This window comes from Cibotium barometz, chromosome 25 (assembly GCF_041138505.1).
Source record: "Cibotium barometz isolate CiBa-2024 chromosome 25, ASM4113850v1, whole genome shotgun sequence".
In the NCBI taxonomy this organism is placed as follows: domain Eukaryota; kingdom Viridiplantae; phylum Streptophyta; class Polypodiopsida; order Cyatheales; family Cibotiaceae; genus Cibotium; species Cibotium barometz.
Window position 1 is genome coordinate 45888045 of NC_141070.1, and position 26768 is coordinate 45914812.

A 26768-nucleotide genomic window follows, 5' to 3' on the forward strand; every position below is an offset into this window, starting at 1 on the left:
GGCTTTCTCCTCTCTGCTGGCTATACAACTGTCAATGTTTGTTGATAACAAGCACGTTGCTGCCCTGGTTGTTGTGCTATGAAGGGCCTCGATCTTTCGCTTCACCACCAACACACTTGCTGATGGAGTCGCAATCGTTCTTGGTGCTGCTTCTTGTGGGCGACTTCGATGATGAGCCGTAGGCGTATGCTGCTCTTTGTTGCTTCTCTTCTCAACTTCAACTCTTCCTCGGTGCTTTCGCTAGCCTCCATGATTGTAGCTACAATGCTACTCCTTTGTGGCCCACTTAACACTTCATCAACCAAGTTCTCTTCAAAAGATCTTTCATGGCAACTTTGACTAAGCCTTGCTATGTCGACTTTGTAGTCTTTGCTTTGATAATCGTTGTGTGTTGCCTCCCTCTACCAGGTGCTACCAGCTCTTCTCCAAGTGATGTTGATGTTGTTGGCAATTGCTGACTCACCTTGTTATTGACTGTGTGATTGCCTCTCTTCTACATTCAATCGTGACTGTGTTTGCCTTCTTGTTGCTATTCTAAGCGATGGCCTGCCACCTCTACTACATTTGGATTGCCTTCTCTCTCATTAGCAACCCCAAGGTGTTGCTCAACTACGCCTCTTACAATTTCTACAACCTCCTTTCCATAAGGTTCTTGTAGTCACCATTCTTGATGCCTTTAGCTCTCATATGAGCTTCGAAACTCTATAGCATCTCCCATTGCTACTTTGCATCTCCAAGACCTCCTTGTTGAGGTCTTCCATGACCATTGACATGGCTTTCATGAGCTCTAAATTGAGCTCCATGATGTACATGCTCCAACCAAGCATGCACATTCAACAAGGTTGCTTTCATGACCATTGACATGGCTTTCATGAGCTCTAAATTGAGCTCCATGATGTACATGCTCCAACCAAGCATGCACATTCAACAAGGTTGCTTTCTTCATGGATTTCCCACAAGAAATCCAAGGTGCTAATTCTGCGAAAGAACTGAGAAATAATTAAATAGTAATTAATGTAACTTGCTTAGGTGAAATCCCTTCCTTCCCCTCTTGAGTTTTGTCAAAAAGTGAAAAACCTTAATCCAAAAATTATAAAATTATTTGTAAAGAAAAATCTTGAAATTTGAAGGTTTTTGTTCTATAGCTTCTCAAAATCGAGGATTTTTGTACCTTCAAGTTTTAAATTTAAAGGTATTTTTTAAAATATGCAAGTGCAAATTACACTAAACTCGGTTTTTTTTTCTTTCGAACACTAGCCCAAACCCATCCGAGAGGTTAGTTATGATGTAAAATGCTTGGGGTAAAGTAAGCTTGGACCTTGCCAACCACGTGGTTGCTACCCTTCCCTCTCTTACTACCTCTGAGTGGCCCAAACCAGACTCGCCTTCAATGGGTCAATTGCTAACTGATATAAAGTGCTGGAAGCAAACAATCTTGAACCACTCATTGTCATTAGTATAGCATTTGGAGAGAAATTATGTTGTTGGTGATTGGAGAGATTATTAAGCTACCTAGAAAGCTGAAAATGGAGATTTTACGTTTGTAATCTACATTGACAACGAGGAGTTGCCAAGGAGACAATGGTGTCTCAAGATAAGGTTGGTTTAGCAGTTTTGCCTCAGTTTTTGGTTTGAGCATGAGAAAATGCTCAATGTTCAATGAAGGGTTTGAGCATGAGAAAATGCTCAATGTTCAATGAAGGGTTGCTTAGTGGTGGGATATCTTTGCTTGCGGGCAAAGAGTGTATGAGGTGCATTCTTGCCAAATTGGTGGCAAGATGAATATGGGCTCAAGATGGAGTCCATGGTGTTATGCATCAAAGAAGGATACGCATGGAGTTGCTCATGGAGGATGGGCAACGAAGATGGAAGAATACAACGCTGATAAAAAAAATTGTGTACTTATAAATTTTGAAGGTCATTAGAAAAGAAAAAAAAAACCTAAAAATCACATCATCACCATGATCTTTTTGTTTTCTGTCATTCGGCTTGTCTCCGTCTTTCCACTCCTCTCATAGGTGACGGATTTGGCATGTACAAGACTTTTGAAAAGAATTTTGCCGTAGTACACTAATTTACAATGAAAACAGCAGCATCCTCTTCTTAATGCACTGCGGTTTATCGCCGAGGGTGATCAACCAGTATTTTGCAACAAGTTCACTTTTTTACATCCACCTTCTCCTCTGGGCGAAGTTCTCCTTAGCTTTGTTAAGACTGTCAAGGCTATGGCCCAAGCTCCTCTCCTTGCCACCGGATTTCCTAGCCCTTATTGGAGTGTTGAGCTCAACGCCGGCAAGCACATTGGTGCTGGCTTTGTTGATGAGGATCCCATCATTTCTTCTGCCAACATCACATTCTGCAAACATAGGTCTCCTACTGCTACCAATACTGTCCTCAGGCAGCCTCGAATCAACACTCGAAAACTTAAGCTTCCTAGCCTGAATGGAAGAACTTTTGGGGGGCCGAGGGAACCGACTGAAGCGTCCTGGGCCATTTCCACTTTCCTCTGTACTGCTACTGCTCCTTCTGGCTTCTTCTGTACTGCTACTGCTACTGCTCCTTCTGGCTTCCTCTCTGCTGCTACTGCTCCTCCTGGATTCCTCTGCACTGCCCCTTCTCACAGGTTGTTTGTTTTTAGCCTTTTCCAGCTGCACCGATGTATTATGTCCAGGCTCCTTGACAATGTACCCATCATTCTCTGTGGCACCAATGTACCTCTCACTATCACAGCTCCCTCCCACCCAGTCACTTTCTAGAGAGTCGCTCACCCTTGATAGCTCATCCATGCCCCTCCAAGATGACATAGAGCTCTTTGCAGTCTGCGGGCTGTCAACCTTGACAGGACTATCTAAATTGAAGAGCAGGTTGCTCGTTATGAAGGTCTGCAGAGACGATTGGTCCATTTGCCACATGACACTGGGAGTCTGAAGGGTTCTTAAATCCAAAACCTGTCACATAAAGAACTACATGCATCAAAAGATTTAACCTGGAAACCTAGCACCACGTACCCTGAGAAGGACAGAAATGAACCCCTCACCGTTCCTTGCAGTACAGCAATCTCTTCTTCAAGGTTTAATATTGCTTTGTCTTTCATCTTGCAAGCTTCTTCACAAATTGCCAATCTCTGTCATCAAAAACAACTGAGCTTTAGTTTTTTTTAAGAAAGAGACCAAAAGTACTTATTACCTTGTGAAGGCAACATTTAATTTCTCACCGCCTCCACCTCTTTTAATGATTCAAGTGTCACGTCCAATTCCTTGCGTGTGTGAGACTCCAACTGCATTACAACAAAAAGCAACCAATGCTGTAAGGCTACTTGATAAATAATGCCAAGTCCCAAAGAGCCAAAGGCGCCTAACCATAGCTTTGCTGTAAGGCTACTTGATAAATGATGCCAAGTCCCAAAGAGCCAAAGGTGCCTAACCATAGCTTTTTGTATGCCTCAGTATATGTTAAAAGTTAGCCATAAAGTGTCATGTTTGGTTTTTGTGTTTTTATCAAACTCAACTAATCCGGATATGGATGACACGCCAAGATGACACCTCCTCACTTATTCCACTTCCTCACTTATTCCACTAGTTGGTAGGCTTCTGACTACTGTCGGCTAGCAGAAATATGTCGTTTAAATGCCGCATCGCTAACTTTGTCTGTTTAATCCTAGGCCGACTGGTGGGCTGCCTTTGGGGACTTCTCCTTACCTACCAAAGCTTGTTATGTACCCTAAAAATAATGCCTAATCAAGGATTAGCTAGGAGACTAGCCATGTCAAGGTGTGTGCATGCGACATTCCGACATTCCGTCCTACTAAACTTGATGATGGGTTGAAACCTGTCATCCTTACTCTCTACCTTGACTGCTTGACTTCTCACACTTTGACTGAAAACCTTGTCATCGCTAGAGCTTGCCCTTGCCAACAGTCTAGGAGGACGGCTTCAATGCCCCCTCCCCCCTTCATCGGCGGCTCAATCGAGAATAACAGAGCGGTTGCCATGGAGTCCTCGTGGGGTTCAAGACCAAAAGTTTGCCAAGAAAAAATTACCTGAAAGCGAAGCACCTGAGCAACAAGACGAAGAAGAGGTTATGGAAGCGCCCCCCCTCTCCTCAGTCGGGGATGACGGAGCAGTTGCCATGGAGTCCTCGTGGGGTTCAAGACCAGAAGTTTGCCAAAGAGAAAATTACCCGAAAGCGAATAGCATCTGACCAACAAGACGAAGAAGAGGGGACCAAGGCAGCTCACAGCCTAGAGGGCTAAACAGGGAGGAAAGGGATAGCAAGCAGCGAGGAGAAAGCGGAGCAAGCCGGGGGCTTAGGCGAGGGAGGTAGGCTGAGGCGAGGGGAAGAGGGGGATGCGGAGGAGCAAAGGCGGGGGTTGAGACGAGGGGGGCTGAGGTGAGGACTGCCAAGGAGGAGGGAAGCGAGAGGGCGAGGCAGATGGGAGGGAGGGGTGGAGGAGAGGCAAAGGCGGCAGCAGCGCGACGAGGGAGGGGGACGCAGAAGACAGGCAAGGGCGAGGGAGGGACAACGGCGCTAGCAAGTGCGCAACGGTTAGGGTCTTGCCGCCTCCAATGTTTTTCTTGCCGCTTGAGCTGCTCTAAGCCTTATTGTCCTTACTGCCTTTACTAATGTGAGTTCCGTCGGATGAACTTTAACGACTACTTCTATTGCAAGGTTTAGGAACTTACAGCTGGGATGAAAACTGCTTATATTGTCAGGTTTTGGGGTTTGATTGGACCTGCTTGGGCTTGCCTCGTTTAGCATCATTTCTAGATTTTGAGTCAGAGCTCGGTTGTATGATTGAGAGGCTCTAAATTTTGTACAAGAAACCGAATGAGTCAAGTCCACAAATATACACTACCATAATGATATGCAAAGGTGTGGCCCTACATTACATGCTATAGGATATTCCTCATACACAGTATAAACCACCTTTGCAGAAGACTGATACTACTTGCGAGCTCATTGCCAATATCATAGCTTGGCAGATTTGGAGGGCCAGATGCACAGAAACTATTGAGGGCACTCAAATATACGATGCCCAGTGCATTTGTACTTTATGGGGAGATATTATTCACACTCTTATGGCCACATGGGCTCATATATACGGAGCATCCAGATTTGTGCATGCAAAGCACAATGTTTTCATGAGAGTGGGATCAAGGGATCTTATGTAGAAAAGGAAACTCATAAATATACTAATTGAGCATTCAATTCTCACATAGCCCTATTAGTCTCGTAATTTCAATCTTACGCCCTGCCAGCCTCGCATTCTAAAATATTATTTAATTCATATGACCATCAAGCAACATCTTTGCACATTATTCTACTTGACAATCCTCAAACAAAGCCAAAATTGAGAAACTTTATTTGGAATACAATTGAAATTACAGTAAGTGAATGCAAAGGAAAGAAAACTTAAAATTCAAGATAAGATACATGCCTTGACAAGCTGAAAAGAAGGTGGCCATCCTTTGAAAATGATATCCGAAATAGAATGCCTAAATTTTCTAGTACTGATGACCACATCATTGTCTTTTGGAAGGGTAGATTCTAACCTTTGACATTTGATAATATCATCATGCATAATCACGCTAACTTGGTTATCTCCAATTCCATAAAAATCATCATGCATAATCATGCTAACTTGGTTATCTCCAATTCCATAAAAATCATCTCTAACATGTGTTTCCTCTAATTCTAAATGCATATCAATCATCATCTGGTGTAGACACAGGTTTTTCATCACCTTGATTCTTCAACAATCACAGCTGTGATTTCTAACACCTACAAAATCACAGAGACTAAAACTCCATTTTTTTGTTTTGCGTGCTGCCCCTATCTTCTCCAACTTTGCTCCCTTTTTCGTGAGCTGTGCTTGAGTGAGATCCATAGCTTCATACCTTTGAAAGTTTGGGATCACCTAATGATTGCAATCCGATCTTCCTTATTCTTGAAGGTGAAAACTGCATGGTTATTGCTTTTGCATTGGATGGAAGAGAACGGTTTTGCCTCCCATTTGATCGTTGTGGTGTGGTGTTGGCTAGCTTGATAAATGCCAGGGATAGTTGTATCTAGAGTAGCATGTTCTGTTATATCAGCTCTTGAAGAAAAATATTACAGCTTTGCGGAAGCATTTCTTCTTTTGTTGTGTCTTCATGGACACTTTCTTCCGCAGAAGTGTCTTCGTGGACACTTTCTGTGGTGATTCCTTATTTGAAGCTTCTTTCTTATTCTCCTAACATGGTGAATGGCTGGGTGGTTTTTCCCAACCTCAGTTTTACCATGCTCTCACAGTAGGTAGTCAAGCTGGAAACAACCAGAAGCTCTAAATTCTAATAGCAATGTAACATGCAACTAGTATGATGTGTAATCCACAGCAAGACCTTCTTTATACCTTTATGTTAGGGAGCATGAAGCAATCCACTTCAATCTTTTATTCACAGGAGAGAGAGTTGAAGAGAAAGAATGTAGAGGTGACACCAGATTGGGTCCCAATCTATCTACTAAGGACCCGCTCCCGCAAGCAAGAGTACTTGCGTTATTACTTTGGAGAACTTTACTATGCAAAAAAACTTACTGAAGATGATTGACAAAGGATTGCCAAACACAAGAATGGTGTAGACCAAACGTCTGTTGAACCATCAAACGGGTTGAAGACAACACTGAAGCCACTTCAGAGAGTCTTATGCACACCCAGGTCTGCTGAGGGAGATGCAATACTGAAGGCTGAATGCTGAAGATAACTTCGGGCTGCATCGGGACTGTAGCTCAAAGAGTGCTAGGCTGAATAGATGTATGCACAAGACCAAGGCCTCAAGCACACGTACTTTTGCACTTTTCTACTGCTGGATTCAATGAAGAATGAGATAATTTATATGAGGGCTGAGTCTATGCTACTGCTGTCAGCATGTTCCATTATGTCCACAACTGAGAAAATAAGCATTAAATGCTCTTATATCCCATAATTGCTTCACATGTGTGCTTCAGACTTGTCCTAGCTACTGCTGAATGTATCTGTTGGGCTGACGATTGGGTCTTAATCACCTAGTATTCCCTATGAGTGTGGCCAATGGTGGCCCACAAAGCAAGGCTCATAGGGTGGCCTAGGGCCTTTAATTCCTTTGCTAAATATGCTCCTAAATGCTACTATGCTAGGGTAACCTATATGCCTGACTATTCTCCAAGTGTGTTAAGTGACAAACACTGCCACCTAAGGCTTGGAAAGGCCTACGTAGCCCATGGCCCACAAAGCAAGGCTCATGCTAGGGTAACCTATATGCCTAAGTATTCTGCAAGTGTGTTAAGTAGCCCATGCCTGACATGTCCCTGGACTGGGCTCACAATGGGGTCGCGATGTACGACAAATATGGGTATTACTATGGCATTGATGATGAGCCAGTGTCACACTTAACCTCCATGCATGGATGCATGTGACACAAGAGCTAGGCTACATATAGATAGCCAGATCCTCTAGTCTCCTCTGTACTCCCAAAAGAAACGATACATTTTCTCAGATGGAGCTGGGTATGCCAAATAAGGTCTCGACAGCACTTCAAAGACCGTAGGTAACCAGGCCTGGGCTGTTTTGAAAGTTTGTGTGGGTTTCTTCTATCAACAGAACTACATTGTCTCGCTACAGCAATACTGCACTTCAGCCAGCACGCACAATACACAAACACAAATCGAAAAATCTGCTGAAAACAGTATTCACAAGTCCTTCAGAAACGCGCCCACTTTTCTTTGTATGGTATTCCTTTTTCATGGTTCAATCACACCCTAATTTTCTTAGGTTACAACTGAGGGATTTCACACTCAGTGCTTTACAAGAGGGGCAGCATAGTCTTTTTGGCTTTTGGGGCCTTTCACACTGCTTTCGGCGATGGCACCTGGTCATATGGAGAGCTTACATTTTCTGGTTGTTTTTAAGAGGCTGCTCACATGCAATGCTTCGAACGGGAGTTCAGCATCATCACCCTCACAGCTTGTGCTTGCACAAGTCTTGTTCTTGGGAGGATCATTTTTCGAACTCCATTCTTTCATCTCAACATGAGCATGCATTGGAAATATTTTTATGTTTTTTTCAACTGGCCTTTGGCCCAAGATTCTCCCATAGTTAACCAAATTTCACCGTCTGTAGACAGTCACCCATAGGCGTTTATTTATCCACCCGTAGGCGATGCTGCTGAGGAAGCACCAAGGGGGGTTTTGAACCCAGGAACTCTTGGTCCTAGGCAAACACCTTCACCACTTGAGCTATCACCTCATTGGCTGCATTGGAAATATAACCTTGATCACCACCCTCTTTGAGGATTTTGTATGTGGAATCATGATCTTACTCTTATCTTTTGATGACAACATCCAACATATGAGCCTTAAAACACTCCAAAGCTTTTGTAACCTACTTAGTAGTATCTGTTTTTTTGCTACAGTGTAATGATGGTGGCCCATGCATTAACAGTTACCATCAGGGATATAGTAGTAACTGTCTGAACTCCTTGCCTCTTTGAGAATTTCGTACCATTTGCTTCGAGGGAAACTAAAACTTGATTTGCATATGCAAGGGTCCTTTAAATGCTGTTCTCAGCAAAAAGACAAGGCATTCCGCACAGAGCCCTTTGTTAGAAATGGGTTGGCATTATCATGATCACGCCAGCATGAAGAATTAAGCCATCAGATAGATGAAGAACTGACTAACAAAGGGTCTCAGCAAAAAGACAAGGCATTCCGCACAGAGCCCTTTATTAGAAATGGGTTGGCATTATCATGATCACGCCAGCATGAAGAATTAAGCCATCAGATAGATGAAGAACTGACTAACAATTACCACTTGCACAAAGATTTAGCCAAAGAGATCAAAAGGAAGGAGTCATCAAGTAGCTTAGCAAACTAACCTTTTGACTGTAAGTGGAGTCTTCACAAGCTGAACATTCTAACTGCAATCGTCTTGTCAGCTCAACTCTATTCACATTTGCCTGCAAACATAACGAAACCTCGGCAATGACTTATAATATTATACATCCACTCTTGTACTTGAAGCTAAGATTCGTAGCCACCAGAAATAATACTTTTAATATTTTACATCCACTCTTGCAATATACTTTAAGCTAAGATTCGTAGCCACCAGAAATAAATGTTTGCATAATTCTTCGAGGTTTATTATACCTTTACAAGATTCTGTTCAGCCTCTTCTTTCTGTATTTCGCTTAACCTTTTAAAGTCTCTCAAGGATTTTATTTGCGCTTCCATGGTAGCCACCTGAAAAATAATAATAATAACAATAAATGCTAACCCTTCATAAACCCCAATGATTGCTACAATTACATCATTATTGTAGAAAAACCTACTTTGGCAGCTGCATTCTCCAATTCTGCAAGTAGCTGTTCAATAACCATCTCAGAGGAGCACCCATTATCAACAGGCTGACCTCCCCCATTAAAAGGAGCCATTCGGTCATCCACAGTCCTTTTTAAAGAAAACTGAATAGCTGAATCAACATTATGTTCTGTACAATTCAAATCTGAAATTGTTGTGTCAATAGACCAATCTGACGCCCCTGATAACCTCCTTTCTTCTGCATCTGTTTTTCTGCAGAAAAATTCGACATTCATACTCTGGCCCTCCGCTTGTGGTTCCTGCTTTTCCACATTTCAACGCAATCGGTTTAAACCGAGAAAAAAACTGTGTAACATGCAAACAAAGACAAGGCCTTTTCAAATTGAAGAAACTTGCGCGTGCTTGCGTGTGCACTCGCACAGTGGGTTTGTGCAAATAAACAGATGAGGATGAATGTGCATGTGTATGTATAGAAAGTCGAGGTTGAGTAACTACCTTGTTCTTGATTAGCCTGTTATAACAGGCATCTGGTTCAGATAGAGAGACATCTGATGCGGCATTTGGCAGAAGTACATGCCACATGCTAAGAATAGCCAGTTGTAGAGAAGTAATTTTTTCCGATGCTTGCTCAATGCTCTGCTTGAAATCTCTAATAGCTACAATCCACAAGCAAAAGTTTATAAGTAAACATTTTCCACATAAAAGATGGGCAGCAAATGAAGAAACCGAGATACCTGTCCATCTACGTGAAGCTTGTAGATTTGTTGATGATGCTAAATCCAGGCCATTGACAGCTGCCAAAATTTGTGCCTGTCCCACCAGTTTGGGAGCAGTTTCTTAAGTTTTTTTTTTTTTTAAAGCCGTCAGCAATGATCAAACCAAACAGTCAACCTAGAGTAAAGAGATGCAATTCGCTATTATAATTTTAAAGTTTTAGATTTAGCAAGCACTCTAAGTGCTGTTTAAAATAACATGGTTAGCATATCAGTGACAGTAAAGAAACTGTACCTTTCGCTTCACTGAAGCAAAGGCAGCCACCACACCAGGAGCCTCACTATTAAGAAGTTGCTTCACCAATTTCTGTTTAAATATACCATCACAAAACTCAATGAAAAACTGTTCTTGACGATGCAGAGTGTTTTCAAAAGATATAAAAACATGCAACAAATATAGACTTCTTTAACGGTCAGTATAAAATGAACTTTAGAGATGGTTTCCAACTTTTAGACGATGAACATAATGTCTTTGATACTTGCAGAACGTTAAAATCACACTAATGTATCGTATCGTTTCAATGCACCAAAACTGTGCCTAACTGAACTAGTGATGCTAACCTCAAAGTTTACTACAATGGCAGTTTCAAAGTCCCCAATGTCTGCATTCATCATGATTGTGGAAACAAACATGCATCAGCGAGCTCTTTGAGCTCAGTCTTCTTGTGCAATCCCGAAAGGCTCCTCAAACCATCAGGTGCTCAAGATTCAAAAAGACATGCATCAGCTCTTTGACCTCAGTCTGCTCACTCTCCTTGTGCAATCTCAAAAGGCTCCTCAAACCAATGGAGAGTAGGCAACCCAAGAAGGGCTTGATCATGGTAGTGATGGCCCAAAACAAACACCAACATGCGTGATTGAAGGGAGCCAATGCACTGAAGCCTGCACCATTCGGGAGCACGCAATCAAGATACATAATTCCGTGATAGAGTTGTAATATCCTAAAAATACTATGTTTTCAGCATTTGCATAAGCACCACCCTTGGGTCGGTTTTTTAGCTCAGCTACATTGACAATCGATTGTAGAGCGACGCCAAAAGATAGAGTGGTATAGCAAGAAAAAGCTATAAGCCATAGACTTGCAGGAAAAGAATGAGGAAACATAGCAACAGGAAAACGCTATCCTGATCTCCTTCCAAGATTTCCCCCCGCAAATTTTTCCTCATAAGTATTGATTTTTCTCAAATTTCCTCAGCTCCTCCAAATAATATTTTAGGATTGCCATTCCTAGCCATTCCCGTTTCCTAGTTCTGAGCTGATATGTTGCACAGACATCATCCAGTTTTGTTTCCGTTTTCGTTACATGGAAATCCTAAAGAACCCTGGACATCCCAGACCATATAGTTATAAGGGTTTCCATGAAAAACCAAGGTATCAGGATGGCATCCAGTTCTTTTGGACATGGATTGATGAAATACCGCTCAAATTCACAACCCATCGAAAAAAAAATGCCAAGCTCGAGGAAGTATTATAGCAATGAAAGTTAACCGCTGTTCTTTTGCCATTGATCAAAAAATTCACATATGGGCCTCTATGCATAACCAGTGATGATGGTTGTTATGGTCTGTAAAGGCTTACTGCTATTAGATAAGGTCATGAAACACCCTATGTGTGCATCCATCAAAGCAAAAAAAGCTTCGAATGAGTTCTTATGGGAGTTGTTCCAAGCACCTCACCACAGCTCTCTATGTGATGGCCACAGCAGGTATTCAACAATACTTCATAATAGCTCTGAATGGTTTATCAATGAGTTGCAGAAGTTTATTAAAAAAAACTTGTTGACACATACAATTTTCAAGATAGCCCCCTCTCCCAAGAGATGTCCACAGCTACTGAAGAGCGTACCAAATTGTTAATCTGATCAATAGAGGATAAATTCTCAAAAGAAACCATAATTGCTTCTGAGAGAAACAATTCCTTTTAAGGTTAACTGTAAAAGAGAATCACAGCTCCCCAAAACATAAGAAGATGGACACCGCGTGAGCTTCATAAGTGCAGCTTACGCTGATGCATCAAATAACCTAGCACATGAAAAAAACTAGCCAGTTGTGTGTGTGTCCTTCTGAACAAAAGCGCATTAAAAAAAGAAACCTATAGCTCTTTGAATTTGCTTGACTAAACCATTATGATAGCGTCCCCCAAACAGCCACAGTAAACCAAGATGAAGTATGTTGGAACTTGGATATCAGCGACTGAATAAATGAAATTAGAAGTTTCGACATGAAGTCCATCCAACCTTTAATTGCAGGATAACTGCTGCACAAGAGACATGAGATGTCAATGATTTCTCATCAGCATTTACACTTCTGCACCCTTTCTGGCAATAACGACCAAAATGACCACCCTGCACAAAAGCAAGCCCCCTTCACTACATGGATAACATGAAAAATAATTCTTAAAAGATGATTTCCATGGAAAGAGCATGATACATAACGATTGCAGCTACTTTCCATCATTGATTTTGCCTACGCAAAAAAAATTGAAAGGAAGAAAGCATTTGCCTGCTTAAGTGAAACTTTGTCGGAAAGCCATTGAGGAGTAAACATTTCTTTCAGTTGTGTTAGGGGCAACTGTGGAGTTAAAGCTTCTAATTTCTCTTCTGAAGGACACTCTGAGAGCCTGTCCAAAAAATCGGTCTTCTCATAATTGCCTTCAGGAGAACTTACCTTCCACCTTTCATTTGACAAAAATTCCCTACAAAGTTTAGTATTCTCAAGGCTGGGAGCTCTGAATTTTTTCTTGAAACAAGCAATGTTCTGTGTCCCCTTTCTTAACCTGTTCACTACTTGAGGAGTAGCATACTGTTCCAAAATCACGGAGGCACACTTTGGGGTACTCTCAAGACCATGTTTGAGCAAAGGTGAAACATTTTCATCCATGCTTAGCTTCTCAATGGCTCCGGTGTCCTTTGTATCCCCACAAAATAGCTGTACATGCTCTTTCCAAAATGATAAATGCTCTTGAAGCTGCCTTATTTTCTCATGTAAAATTACAGTGTCTTTATCCTGCAAAATGCAGTAAGCAGATCCACACTTCAGAGCACACCTTAGAAACCTGTTACAAAACAAGCAGGAGATTGTAGATACGCCACTAGTTATTCATGAAATGTTGAAATTTTTTCAGTAAAGAAAAACTAAATGTGAACAAAATTACTGATCAAAAAGTGTGTGCGTGCGCACATACACACACACAGAGGACTTACTCGATTGTCAATGGCAAGCTGCAAGCACTTCATCTCCTTCGAGTCTCTCTGCCGTGCAGCTGCAGCCGCAGCAGCAGTAACTGCAACTAGGAGCACTCTCTGAAGTGGGGCAAAGCCATCCCAGACTGCCGCTTCTTGGCACCCTAAGTTCCCCACCATTTCACTGGAGGTCGCACCATCAGCATTCACAAGAAGGCCATCAAGGGACATCCAGGACATTCCATCATTTGCTACTCTATCCTGAGGGCATGTTTTTCGAAGTGACCTTTGCTTATAGGACAGCGCTGAGAAAGCACCCCTTCCTTTGTCATGGAAATCAATGCATCGTGAATGATGAGAGGACTGCATTATTTTATTTTCTGACACCTTTCTGTAAGGGCCGAGTTGTCTTCCTCGCAGACATACACGATTATGTGCTGACTCTGTTGCAGAGCAAGGTTTGCTTTCTTCAGATGCTGGTTTCATAGAGGAAATTTATTTCAACTCTATGCATTCTGTGTTGAAGAGCTCCCTTCTATCAAAGGCAGACGGTTTCCAACCTTCAATCTATCTTTGCAAAGCTCAGACTCTTGAACTTCAGATGAGGAAGCCTGTTAGAAATGGCTTGGAGCCCAGCGACCACCGAGCATGCCATGGAAAGTAGTGGCGCTTGCTGAGGGGAATGCACAGTTTCAAGGACGGCCAAGGCATTTATTCACCTGAAATTAACATTTACGTTAATCAAAGCAAGAGCGGAGAAGTATGATCACAAATCCTAGAGCAGGACAGAGAAAGCCATAACCCTAACGCAGGGAAGAACCCACGGAAATGAATGTGATGAGAAGCTCTAGCGCGTAATAGAAGAGAGGCTGTGTGCTAGCAAAGCTTTCTGATTGCCTAAGCCTAAGTGACAACAAGCAGAATCACGAAAAAGGTAGCCTCTCCAAGAGTGAATGTACGGCAGAAGCGTTTACGTAAGGCAAACAAAGCTTCTGGTTCCTTCAGAATTAGGTTAATATCTCTCTCTCTCTCTCTCTCTCTCTCTCTCACACACACACACACACACACACACAGACAAAGAGATTGGATTGCAAAATTAGGTTAGTTACACACACGCTGTTTCCTGCAGAATTAGGTTTACCCACCCCCAGCCAACACACACAGTTTATTTCTTCAAATGTAGTCAAATCTCTCTCTCTCTCACGCACACACGCACGCACGCACGTAGAGAGTTTATTTCTGCAAAATTCGGTACATCTCACATACATAGAGAGCTGGTTCCTGCACACATGCGCGCGCGCCCATACACATACATAGTTTTTCACCAAGCGCGATACAGTAATCGATCTAAGAGCACCTGGACGAGATGATTGATCAGAATCTGAGAATTTCAGCTGGGAAGCGATGGATCGAAGTTGCCATAGCAGGCTGACAACAGAAAAAGGAGAGCCACCATGTCGCTCCTCAGCCTTCAAGCTTAATGCAGCATAAGCAGATTCGATAGAGCAAAGCAACGGATTGCGTGTAGGGGCATGTTAGCCATAGCCTTGAAGAGAGAGAGAGAGAGAGAGAGAGAGAGAGAGAGAGAAAGAGAGAGAAGATGATTCTGTTGAGAACAAGAGCCTGCCGTCGGTTGAGCTGAGGACAAATGCAAAACAAATAAAACCGATTAAAGGGAATGGTGCAGTGAAGTGTGGGATTCCTCTCTTCCCCCACAAGCGCAGGAGTGCTTGCCTGTGCCGTCTTCGCGGGTCTCTTCTCTCTGTCCCTCCCCAGGCTGGTTGGGTGTGTTGAGGTCCCAGCTGCGGATGGACCGTTGGAGGCCTGGAGCTCATCATCAGCATTAGCTATTGTTGGCTTTGCTCAAATTTTAAATTGCACCAATCCCCTCTTTTTCGATCAATGCAAATCCTATTTACCGACTCAACCTTGCACCCGGAAACATCCTTTAGTGACCCCTAAGATTCGGTTGAAATTTTGTTTAAAATTGGTGATTGATAATTTGGCAACTTTTATTACCTTCTATAGAAATCCCAGCAGGGAAAAATGTAGCAAATGATCTAAACAACACTAGTCTGCCCCACCAAAATTCATAGGTAGATTGTCCACTCCAATACAGAGAGGAGGGGATCCTAGACATGTCCCCTGCTGTGCTGCTGACGTGGAGGATGAAAAGTGGTCATGTCTGTGTGCTTGGAGACTAGACCTTGCAACCAGCATAACGGCCTACTAGCCTAGCCAACTCACAATTACTGTGACGCCAGCCTGTTTCCCTCCTAGCATGTGCGCATACAATTACATCTATTTTTTTTCCCTGACGACGACGGAAGTGAATGGTGGACCAATTGGTAAGGGCTTGACGTGGACATGTGTAGATTGTAAGTTCAAATCTTCTCCTCCCCACCAAGTGCAACTTTTTTCAAGCATCTAGGGTGTGGTGATGACTAGTGCCAAAGTCTAGAGACTACTTTCTACGAAAGCATCTGAGGTTAGGCTTGAAGAAAGGTTTCGAGAGCAAAGCCACGACTACAGCAGAAGCAAGTAATTCAAGTATGAACTTGAAATTACAAAAAGAGCCATACAATAGGAGACGGATTGTTCTCTACCTAAAAGGTGGCTCTTGTGTTGTGCCTCTACTCTTGTGTGGCTAGAAATCCTCCATTTCAAGCAAATTACTTGCTTCCCATGCTATTGTATAAGGTTTAATATGACATCTTCTCATTCTTGCTATGCAAGCCATGCATATATTAGGCCTTCATACTTCTTTGAGTTTGCCTCAATTAGCTACTACTCTTCTCTAGTTGGTAGCCTTGAGAATAGCTTTTGTACATGTTTGGTTTCTTCTTGGGCAACTTTTAGATTTTCATCCATGTAGCCAAGCACCACTTGGTGGCTTTTCACCATGTCTTCTTCTTCTCACTATTGCACCTGTGTCATGTCGTCTTTTGCTTGGCAAATTTTGGCATTCAACTCTTAGAGTGACATGGCATGGTTTGTATCCATTTATATGGTAGTGATGTGTGGACGTAGTCTAATAATGGGATAGGGCACTTTTTCCCTCCTTGTCGGGAGCTCTACGGGAGGCACCGGCAAACGATCTCTGATTAAGTAGCTTTCTTCGCGGAAGTAAAGCTATAGGGCAACTATGCTATCCTATTGCACAGCATTTTCTGGGCCGAAAACGCGTTTTCAGGCGTGTCTGGACCTCCATTTTTCAGAAAGCAGGCGATTTCGAGCACTGCGCGGGTAAGTCATCGATTCTCTGCAAAACTCTGTTTTAAGAACTGCAGGAAGACAGATTGGCTGTGCAGACACAGTGTGTGCTTCAAAGAGGTCAACAGTTGCCATTGGGTGTATGTATGCATATTGAAGTCACTGGTTGTGACATTTGAGAGTACTGCAGTACCGCGGCGAAAATATAGCAATTTGTGCAGGACAAACCAGAGTGCTATTTCTGGTAAATTTGTCTATCTGGCAAGATGTCAAATGATGGCATAACCCAGATTGTGAGCATGAAGAGGCACCGGAGATACCGGACATAAATCCGACTGCTGCAGATGTGAAAGAGTTTAAAGACTAGAACCAAGGAGCCAGGAAAGTTATGTATTGGCTCTCCATTAGTATACAGGACACCATGATTGGGCACATTCAGGATGCCAAGTCTCCCAAGGAGACGTGGGACACCTTGGTAAAACTCTCTGAAACAAATACCAAGGCACGTAAGATACAATTGAAGAATGAACTTCATACTGTGGAGAAAAAGAGCATGTCTGTGAATGACTATGCATTGAAGATAAAGGGTATTGTGGAATCCCTTGCATTTATTGGTGTGTTAGTAGATGATGATGATAAGGTGGAAGTCTGTCTACGTGGTCTCGGGCCACAATACAAGGCGTTCAAGACGTCTATTCAAACTCGGGAAAACATTCCCAACTTTACAGATTTGGTGTCTATGGTGATTATAGAAGAGGATCTTGGGTGAAGACCAACAGTCTTCACAAAACAAAAACAGTTCAGAGCAACAGGCCTTCTACACAAGTTCAGGTAGAGGACAAGGTAGAGGAGGCTGTGGACGCGGTCAAGGAGGTGGCCGAACAGGTAATCAGAATTATGGCCAGCAGGCAGCAGCAACAACAGTCCCAGAATACACAACACACAGGTGGAAGAGGCAAATTCAAAGGCAGGGGGAGTCAAAGAGGACGTGGAAATTAGCGAAGGCAATATAATGATGCACGTGAATGCTTTTATTGTGGTAAGCCTGGACATGTGCAGGCAGAATGTTATAAGAAGCAGGCTGACATGCAAAATGGAAAAGTGCAGCAGAAAAACTATGCATCCTCAAGCAGAAACAATGAGGATAATGAAAGGTTGTTTGTTATGCAGCATGTCGTGAATGCCATGTCTAAAAATGTTGAAGCAGCACAAAAAGATGATGTATGGTATGTGGATTCAGGTGCTTCGAACCACATGACAAGTCATGGGGAGTGGTTCAAGGAGATGAAAAACCTTGAACGACCAGGTTTTGTGGAAACAGGGGATGACACTGCTTATCCAATTGCCCATGTTGGAGATGTGCCATTGTCTATGTAGGATGGCAAAGTGAAGTACCTTGCAGATGTACTTCACGTTCCGAACATGACAAAGAATATGGTTTCAGTTGGCCAGATGATTGAGCAGGGTTTGCAGGTTCGGTTTAACCCTGATGGTTGTTATGTTGAAGACTTTAAAGACAAGTGCAGGTTGGTTGCAAAAGGCAACAGAGTGGGTAGAATGTTTACGTTGAATGTAGACATGCCTGAAATGAGTGCTGCGATGTTTGCAAATGGTTCAGGGATTGTTGCAGACACAGACATTTGGCATAAAAGAATTGGACATGTGAATGTACAGAGAATGAAGTCTATGCAGACTAAAGGAATGGTGACAGGGCTGCCAAAGTTTAAAGTGGAAGGTATGCAGAGAATATGTGAAGCATGCCAATTTGGAAAGCAAACAAAGCATGTATTTTCACGTAACAGATATGAGTAGAAATGCACTAGATGTGCATTCAGATGTATGGGGTCCTACGAAGACCATGTCTATGGGAGGCTGCAGGTATTATGTGACATTCATTGATGACCACACAAGGAAAGTGTGGGTATATTTCATGAAGGAGAAGAGTGAGGTGTTCACTCACTTTCAGAATTTCAGAGTTTTGGTTGAAAAGCAAACAGGGAAATATGTTAAGTGCCTAAGGTCAGATGGAGGGGGAGAGTACTTCTCCAATGAGTTCTCTGAATTTTTGAAGAAGAATGGTATTCGGAGACAGTTTACATGCAGATACACTCCGCAGCAAAATGGTGTTGCTGAGCGGAAAAACAGGCACATTGCTGAGATTGCACGAGCATTGATGGAAGAGAAGAATATGCCGCATAGCTATTGGGCTGAGGTTGTTTCTACAGCAGTATACATCATGAACAGGACTCCAACTGCAGCCATACATGATGTAACTCCAGAAGATAGATTTACTGGCAGAAAACCTGATTTGTCTCATCTGAAAGTTTTTGGATGCATTGCATATGTGCATGTGCCAGATGAGCTGAGAACTAAGCTGGATCCAAAAGCAGAAAAATGTGTGTTTATTGGATATTCCCTTGAGCAAAAGGGATACAGGTGTTATAACCCTGCTACACGTGAGTTGAGGGTAAGCAGGGATGTTGTCTTTGATGAGATGAGCAGTTGGTATGCTGCTAAAAAAGAAGCTATTGGGGCTGATGTGAGTGGAAGTGTGGTTGCACAGAATGCAGGTCAGCAATCACAGTCTATGAGTACGTAAAGGAAAAGAGAAAGTGGTTGAGCCCCTTGGTATGCCTGACATTTCTGCAGGGCATTCTCATGTTGATGGGGAGTCTAGTGGCTCAGATACGAGCCTTGATGAGGAGCTTGGGATCCCAACTATGAGAACACCTGCTGGTGTAAAGAAGGCTATGGAAGCCATGAATGAAAAGCTGCGAAGATCTGGGAGAGTGAAAAACCCTGTGCAGAGGTTTACCTATGATGGTTATGTGGCACATCACTATGCATATATGGCAAAGGTTGTGCAGGTTGTAGAGCCCACATGCATTGATGAGGCTATTGAAAATGTGTGTTGGGAGAAAGCTATGGATGAGGAGATGGATGCATTATATGGAAATGAAACTTGGGATTTAGTGCAATTACCTGAAGGCAAGAAAGCCATTGGATGCAAGTGGGTGTACAAAGTAAAACATAACAATGATGGAAGCATAAACGGGTATAAGGCTAGATTAGTAGCCAAAGGATATGCGCAGACATATGGCATTGATTATGAGGAAACTTTCAGCCCAGTTGCCAAGATGGCATCAGTGAGAGTTGTGATAGCAGTGGCTGCGTCAAAGCAATGGTCTTTACATCATATGGATGTAAAGAATGCATTCTTGCATGGGGATTTGCAAGAAGAGGTGTATATGTTGCAGCCACCTGGTTATGAGGATGTGAGTCACCCCGAGCATGTTTGCAGGTTGAAGAAAGCCTTGTATAGCTTAAAACAAGCACCAAGAGCATGGTCTGACAAGATTTTTGAATATCTTGTCACCATTGGCTTTCATTTAGCCAATGTAGATTTCTCGCTGTATGTGAGACATGGTGATAGAGGGGTTGTGCTTGTTGACCATAATGCAGAGATCTTTGATGTAAAGATCTTGCTTAGAGTTTGAGATGAAGGATCTAGGGAAGCTCAGATATTTCTTGGGCCTTGAGGTGATTAGGTCAGCACATGGTATTGGATTACTGCAGAGACAGTATGGCTTGGACATGTTGTCCAAGTATGGTATGACACGCTGTAAGCCTATTTCTGTGCCATTGGATCAGAATGGCAAGTTGAGTGCAGATTCAGGAGAGATCTTAGAGGATCCTACTATGTATAGGTGCATAGTAATGGCAAGTTGAGTGCAGATTCAGGAGAGATCTTGAGTGCAGATTCAGGAGAGATCTTAGAGTAATGGCAAGTTGAGTGCAGATTCAGGAGAGATCTTAGAGTGCAGATTCAGGAGAGATCTTGAGTGCAGATTCAGGAGAGATCTTAGAGGATCCTACTATGTATAGGCGCATAGTAGGAAGCTTGATCTATATGACGATCACCAGACCAGATTTGAGCTATGCTGTTGGGTTGGTGTGAGTCAGTTTATGCAGGTTCCACGGAAACTGCATTTGGATGCATTGAGACACATACTGAGGTATGTGAGGTCTACTTTGCATTGTGGACTATTCTATGAGACTGGGACAGAGATATGTGTACATGGGTACACAGATGTTGATTGGGCTGGTAGTATCTCAGATAGAAGATCTACCAGTGGCTTCATGTTTTCTTTGGGGAGTGCTGCTGTGACTTGGAGCAGTAAGAAGCAGCCTACGGTTGCTCTATCCAGTACAGAGGCCGAGTACAGAGGAGCTGCTATGGCAGCATGTGAGGTAGCTTGGTTGAGAAAGCTACTTGCAGATTTGGGTCTATCAGTGGATAGACAAGTTGTCATTTTTTATGACAACATTAGCAGTATACAGCTAGCCAGGAACCCAATTTTTCATGCTCGCACGAAGCATATAGAGGTCCACTACCATTTCGTCAGAGAGAAGGTCTTGGCAGGAGATCTTGACCTTGTCTATGTCAGCACACAGGATCACGTAGCTAACATCTTCACCAAAGCATTGGGTACAAAGAAGCTCTGCAGATTCAGAGCTTCACTTGGTGTACATGAGATGGAGTTGAGCTCGAGGGGGAGTGGTGAGATATCGAGCTCGTCTAGTGAGGCGGTGGGCACTGTGATGACCCGCCTAGGGGATAGGCCCCACACTTACACCACTAGCATGGTTGGTGAGATCTTGGGTGATATGCGGCCAGTGGGATGACAGGCTGTGTGACAGCCATTCTAGAGACTGGCATAGTTATAGCACCGACTCATTTTAGTTGGGTTCCCACTATAGACAACCCGTGTATATATTTGGTTGAGTACCTTTCATATTGTGTGTACTCTTATCTTTGTATATGGTGTGTTGAGTGTTGAGTGAAATAGAAGAAGATTTTCAGTCTCTCACCTTGTGTGTTCTCTATTAGGGTTTTGTGAGTGTGTGTGTGTGCTTGCAAGAGCTCAAGCTCTCTTCCCCCCTGCATCTTTTCACAATGGTGGGATAATCACTCTCTCATAAGTCTTGTTTGTTCCAGGCATTAAAAGAACTTATTATTAGTCTCTGCCATTGCTGGAGTAGGCCTAATGGTCAGATTTGTTAATGGCAGGTGTATAGTTTATGACCGAAGTGGGGTATTCAATATTCTAAGCCATGGGCTTTACAGGTTGGACATGTATTAGAGATTGGAACATAATGCTAGTTAATACTAGTTCAATTACTACCACACCTACTATGAGTGACACAGAGCTATGGGATGCCCATTTTGGTCACTTAAACTTTGGCAGTTTGTTTCTCCTTAAACGGTAAGAGATGGTGTCAGAGTTACTCGTTAAAAGGTAAAAGATGGAATCAATGTTGCCAAAGCTTGATGTATGTGAGGGATGCATTTTGGGCAAGTGTAATAGGCATCATTCCTAAAAGATGGATCAGTAAGGGCTGTCCATAAATTACAGCTAATATTATACAGTGATGTAAGTGGCCTTATGAGGACACCATTGATTGGGAGATATCTCTACTTTGTAACTTTTATTGATGACTATTCTAAGTACAACTAGGTGAAGGTAAAGTCAGAGGTTTTGGCATGCTTTAGACACTTTGTTTCTATGGTTGAAACTATGTCTTTATATTAAGTTAGCACCCTTTCTACTACGGATCAAGTGAGGAAGCATATGTTAATATATGCTAAAGGATTTTCATGCATATATGACTGAAAGAGACATATATGACTGAAAGAGACATATATTTTCATGCATATATGCTTGAAAGAGACATATAACATCAATGCACAATGCCTTACACACCTCAATAAAATGGTGTGATTGAGAGGAAGAATAGACCTCTTATGGAAATAGCACGTTACATGGTTAAAGACTAGGATTTACCTCATGTTTTTGGTTGGAGGAAATTATGTGTGCCACTTATGTAGTAAACAGATGTCCCACCAAGGCCTGTACTTATGAAGCTTGGAATGGTGTGAAGCCCTTTGTGGTTCATTTATGTGTTTTTGGTTGTCTTGATTATGCTCTTGTATCTGAGTAACAATGCAATAAGCTAGATGATAAGGTGATAAAATGCATTTTTGTCGAATGTACAACTCAAAAAAGCAAAGGGCATAGACTCTAGCGTCTAGCCAAGGCGGATTGCAAGTGAGAATCAATTCAACTCATGCTTTTATGCAAAAAGTAGCAAAATGTATGCTCACATGACATCTTTGACACACTTCTACCTTTGTACCGTGCTGTATAACCATCTCTAAGTAATTGAATGCTCAACAAGGTGCTACAAAAATCAACTCATGCTAGCTAAAAATTAACTCAAATTTTAGCCCATAGATCAGCCTAATGAGGCAATTGTTGATGATGTAGTTGGGAAAGGGTAGCCATATAGGCATCTAGAGAGTGCCAAAAAGGCTAGTATAGATATTGTGGGATAGCAAATTAGCTACTCCTTTACTTAACAGGACACATGAAAGTTCTTATCCTACATCTTATTCTTTTATGAATCATGGTCTCATTGCTAATAAATGTAATTAATAGGAACCTTTCCTTTGAGGAAGCACATAAAAATGATCATTAGTAGATGCAAGCCATGCAGGATGAGTACGACTCAATCCTCAAGCTGATACTTGATATTTGGCATATTTGCCTTATGAAAAAGGCTATCGGTACAAAGTGGGTTTATAAGCTTAAGCGTACATGTGCTGGTAGTTTTGACTGCTACAAGACGAGACTTGTTGCAAAGAGTTAAGTTTAGGAGAAGGGCATAAATTATAATGAGACCTTTGCATCCCCATCTCATATAACTATAATTAGGTGTATTATTGCATTAGCAACGTATCGGAATGTAGATCAATTAGATATCAAGAATAGCTTTTTGAATGGTGATTTACATAAGGAGGTTTATGTATCTTAGCCTCGTGATCTCTCCTAATCCTGGGAGTAACATGGGGGTTAGAGGCATACATAAGAGATAATCATTGTATAGTTATTATTCCAGGGGGTATAGTTTGAGTACCTGACTTAACAGTAACATTCACCAATCCATTGCTCATTTCTTGATGATAGTCAACTCATTAAGCCTCTTGTTTAGTTTTTGGTTGTAGTCTAAATACTCCCTTAGCATATTCTAAAAGGCTACTGGTCTTGTGGGAAAAGATGGAATCTTCTCTTTATCCTCAATTATTGGAGAATCCCCTAGGATTCATAATTAATGGATTTTAATCCTCCTAAGGGTAGACACGCATAATTGAGTGCTAGCTGAGCGATTAGATCCAACACTCGATTGTGATAGGAGGATCCTGGGTGGTTAGATGCAGTCTCTTTCGAAGTAAGATCATCACCAATCACTCTCCTTGATCTTTAAACATGCCTATGACTTTTCCTTAGCAGGCAAAATCACACTCAAAACACACAGGTCTCATTGAGCATCAGTCCAAATAGTCCCAAAAGACTTCTCCAGTCCTAATAGTGCTGGCAAACATATTTATTTAAAAGGCTACTAGGTCTCGCGGGAGAAGATGGAATCTTTTATTGCTCCTCAATTATTGGAGCATCCTAATCAAAAGATTTAACCCTCTCTAGATAGTGCTAGAGCCGAGTGATTAGATCCAACACTTCCACTAAGCCATTAGGAGTCATATGATAACTTGATAAATTTTTTCTTCTAAGCTCAATATTTTCACCCGCGAAGCTATAAAGTTCATAGCCATTCTATTAGTATATAATCTAATAAATTGATCATTGTAGGTTAGTATATTAAAGTTTGATATTTAGTCCCCCAAGATTATATATGAAAGGGCAGCTCGGGCGGACCCTGAGAGGCACGAAATGTGAAACGGGTCTTCCATGAATTAAAACGCTACTGCCCGCGCATCTTCTCCCTTGCCATGGCGATGGCTACTGCTTCTTGGCTTCTGCACGTGGAGACCTTCGTCGACCCCGATTGTCCTGCAGCTCAACAGGTCCTTCACACTGAGAAAAGATATCAACATTTTGTCTTTTCGTTTTCTGTCTTTTGCGCAGGCTTGTTAGCTTTTGAGCTACTTCTTGAACTATCTATATGTAAAGGACGTCATGTTTTTCGGTAGCCCACGAGTCTGAGGGAGTATTGTGAACCCATGGGTATAGAGGGCCTTCAATGTCATGTTATGGGTCAAACTAGTGATGCATGCTATGCACAAGAATTACCTACACCTAAAGAAAATCATGTTCGATGGAATTTAAAAATCTTCTCGTCAGCCTGAGGGACTAGTGCTGAACCATGAGTACGGAGGATCTTACCATGGGATGGGTCAAGTAGACGCATGCACAAGAAATCACCTGTACCTAGAGGACATCATGCTTGATGGAAACCAAAAACCTTGTCATTAGTCCGAGGATGCTAACCCATCAGTATGGAGAGTCTTATGTATCTATGCCATGGGATGGGACAAGCTAGTGATGTTGTGCACAAGATAACTTGTCATGATATACCTACATGAAGTTTGGAGCATATCGTGACACCATGGGCCACTACCTATCAACTTTTTCCAATCCTGTTGAATAGTAGTTGGAATTGAGGGAAAGGTTTGATTCATGTAACATGCCCGAATAATACTTATGGCAAGCATTATTTCAGTCCCTTAAAATTGGGGCTTTTTGAGCAAAATGAACTAATTGAAGCCTTATACGACACATTGAGAGTCTTTCGGGTTCTTTGCCTTGGCCCTTGGGCCTAAAATGACTGGCCAAGTATCCATAGCCTGGCACCGCCGCAAACGACATCTTCATCCAAATCTGTTTGAAGGAGTGATCGAATCGCCCACAAACATTTATGTTTTTATGTGTGTTTAGTCATCGGTCCTCCGCCTGAGATGTTCCTTGAAAAAGATATATAATACATGTGTTATGTGTTTGTGTGATTTGAGTGCCTTGATTTATAAAAGGCTCCATCATCCTCGTACTCCTTGTTTAGTGTGAGGGGGGTTTAGTTAGAGAGACCGATGTATGTTGTTTTAGATGGAGCTCCCATGAATCAGGCTTGGAAGGGATGTTCCAGGATGTGGGTACCTTGGTCTCCTAGACCGCTAATTTTGCGTGCAACCATGCTTAGACATGGAGCCTCTGAGGCATGCTCATATGTAAGTGTGTGGTGTTTGGTTGAGCCTCTGAGCCATGCTTACACAGACTTAAATCTCTGACCCATGTTTGCGCAATTACAGAACATGTTTGAGTTAGAGACATGATACAATGTGGAGATCACAGAACTAGTCGAAGATTTTCTCAATCATTCCACTTCTGCTCTAAAGGGGGGTTTAGGCTAGTGGTCCAAGGGCTAGATTGGTCATTGCAAGCACTAATGTCAAAGATACCTAGGGTTGGTAGGCTACTAGTTCAAAGGGATTTGGCATAGCCTAGCTGGGTCATCACTTTGAGTAGCAACAAGTTATGCAGGTGATACCAAGATTTTGTTAGGACCTCAGAAAGTTGCATGGCCTGAGCATAGGGGGCTAAGGGGTGTCAAGGGTTAAGTGTTCTCAGACTGTAAAATGTGATAAGGATCCTTTCAAGGATGGCTTAAGCTAGGTAGCCAAGGAGTGTCAACACGCTGACAAGTAGCTAGGGGATAGCTTTGTAGATAATGATTGATGTAAAACTGTGCCATGGCTTTTACTTTAGTCTTCCTCTTGTTTTCTTCTTCCTTGTTTCTAAATAAGAGGAGTGTTAGAATGGGGTTGCCACCAATGCATTGTGGTGGAATGCATAAGGAGCCAAGGAACTCGTGGAGTAATCCCACATGCGAATTGGGGGGTTTGGATGGAGCCCTATAAATAGCATAGTGGACATGGCTCTTAGGTATCTTCCTCACCTAGGTTTTGTGTGGACGTGAGGGGGGTAGCTGATGGGGATTGCTGCCTTCCTGTGATCATTCATTGTGGTCTAGTGGTAATCTTTGGGGATTTGATCATGGTATCAGAGCCCTAGGTGCTCGATCCTGATAGAACTTTTGAGGCTGCTAAGATAGCGATGGTGAAAAGGAGGCTGCTAAGACAGCGATGAGGATCCATTGCAAAGGGCTTGCAAAGGTTCGCAGGACTAGGAACCTCTCGGGAGACGTTCATGCAGAAAAACACAGTAGTGCAAGGATTCTTGTTTGCTATGGTGACGTCAACGAACTCCTCTTGGCCAACTGTTGAGTTGACAACCTTGCAAAGAGTTGACCATGTGGCAAAGGGGGTTCACATGCATTGTTGGAGAGAGGGTGTTAGAGTTGGGTTGCCACCAATGCACTGTGGTGGAATGTGTGAGGAGCCAAGGAACTCATGGAGT

At 42.5% G+C, this 26768-nt stretch overlaps 2 protein-coding genes across 8 annotated transcripts in view; one reads left to right on the top strand and one right to left on the bottom strand.

Annotated features, from left to right (window-relative positions):
• Window positions 1–1889: 1889 nt before the first annotated feature.
• Window positions 1890–15102, bottom strand: LOC147624627 (inactive rhomboid protein). 2 transcript variants are annotated; one of them, XM_086819642.1, is made up of 13 exons: window positions 14642–15102; window positions 13306–14003; window positions 12605–13108; window positions 12340–12447; window positions 10339–10410; window positions 10065–10140; window positions 9826–9986; window positions 9342–9629; window positions 9160–9252; window positions 8889–8969; window positions 3215–3277; window positions 3038–3124; window positions 1890–2948 (listed from the first exon to the last, which is right to left on the bottom strand). In XM_086819642.1, exons 2-13 carry the CDS (start codon window positions 13768–13770, stop codon window positions 2166–2168), a joined length of 2781 nt encoding a protein of 926 aa, XP_086675768.1. In that variant the 5' UTR covers window positions 13771–14003; window positions 14642–15102; the 3' UTR covers window positions 1890–2165. The 2 variants fall into 2 exon arrangements, with proteins under 2 accessions (XP_086675768.1, XP_086675769.1); XM_086819643.1 differs by having other exon boundaries at window positions 3224–3277; window positions 14642–15101.
• Window positions 15103–24234: 9132 nt separating this feature from the next.
• The window catches only part of MET18 (ARM repeat superfamily protein), a 101894-nt gene continuing 99360 nt past the window's right edge, over window positions 24235–26768 (top strand). For 3 of the 6 annotated variants that reach the window (XM_086819644.1, XM_086819645.1, XM_086819648.1), the window contains exon 1: window positions 24250–24421. In XM_086819644.1, coding sequence (XP_086675770.1) covers window positions 24347–24421 — 75 coding nt within the window. In that variant the 5' untranslated portion in view covers window positions 24250–24346. Of the gene's footprint in view, window positions 24422–26768 lie in introns of all 6 variants that reach the window. The other 3 variants (XM_086819649.1, XM_086819650.1, XM_086819646.1) reach the window with 2 other exon arrangements.

What these genes read in the sequence shown, in the direction of transcription:
- LOC147624627 (XM_086819642.1), bottom strand. Translation starts at nt 13,770, where the DNA reads ATGAAACCAGCATCTGAAGAAAGCAAACCTTGCTCTGCAACAGAGTCA. An exon ending in AGCTTCACGTAGATGGACAG is followed by an intron (nt 9,987 to 10,064) that starts GTATCTCGGTTT and finishes TGTGGATTGTAG; the next exon opens with CTATTAGAGATTTCAAGCAG. An exon ending in CTGAACAGAATCTTGTAAAG is followed by an intron (nt 8,970 to 9,159) that starts GTATAATAAACC and finishes TTATGTTTGCAG; the next exon opens with GCAAATGTGAATAGAGTTGA.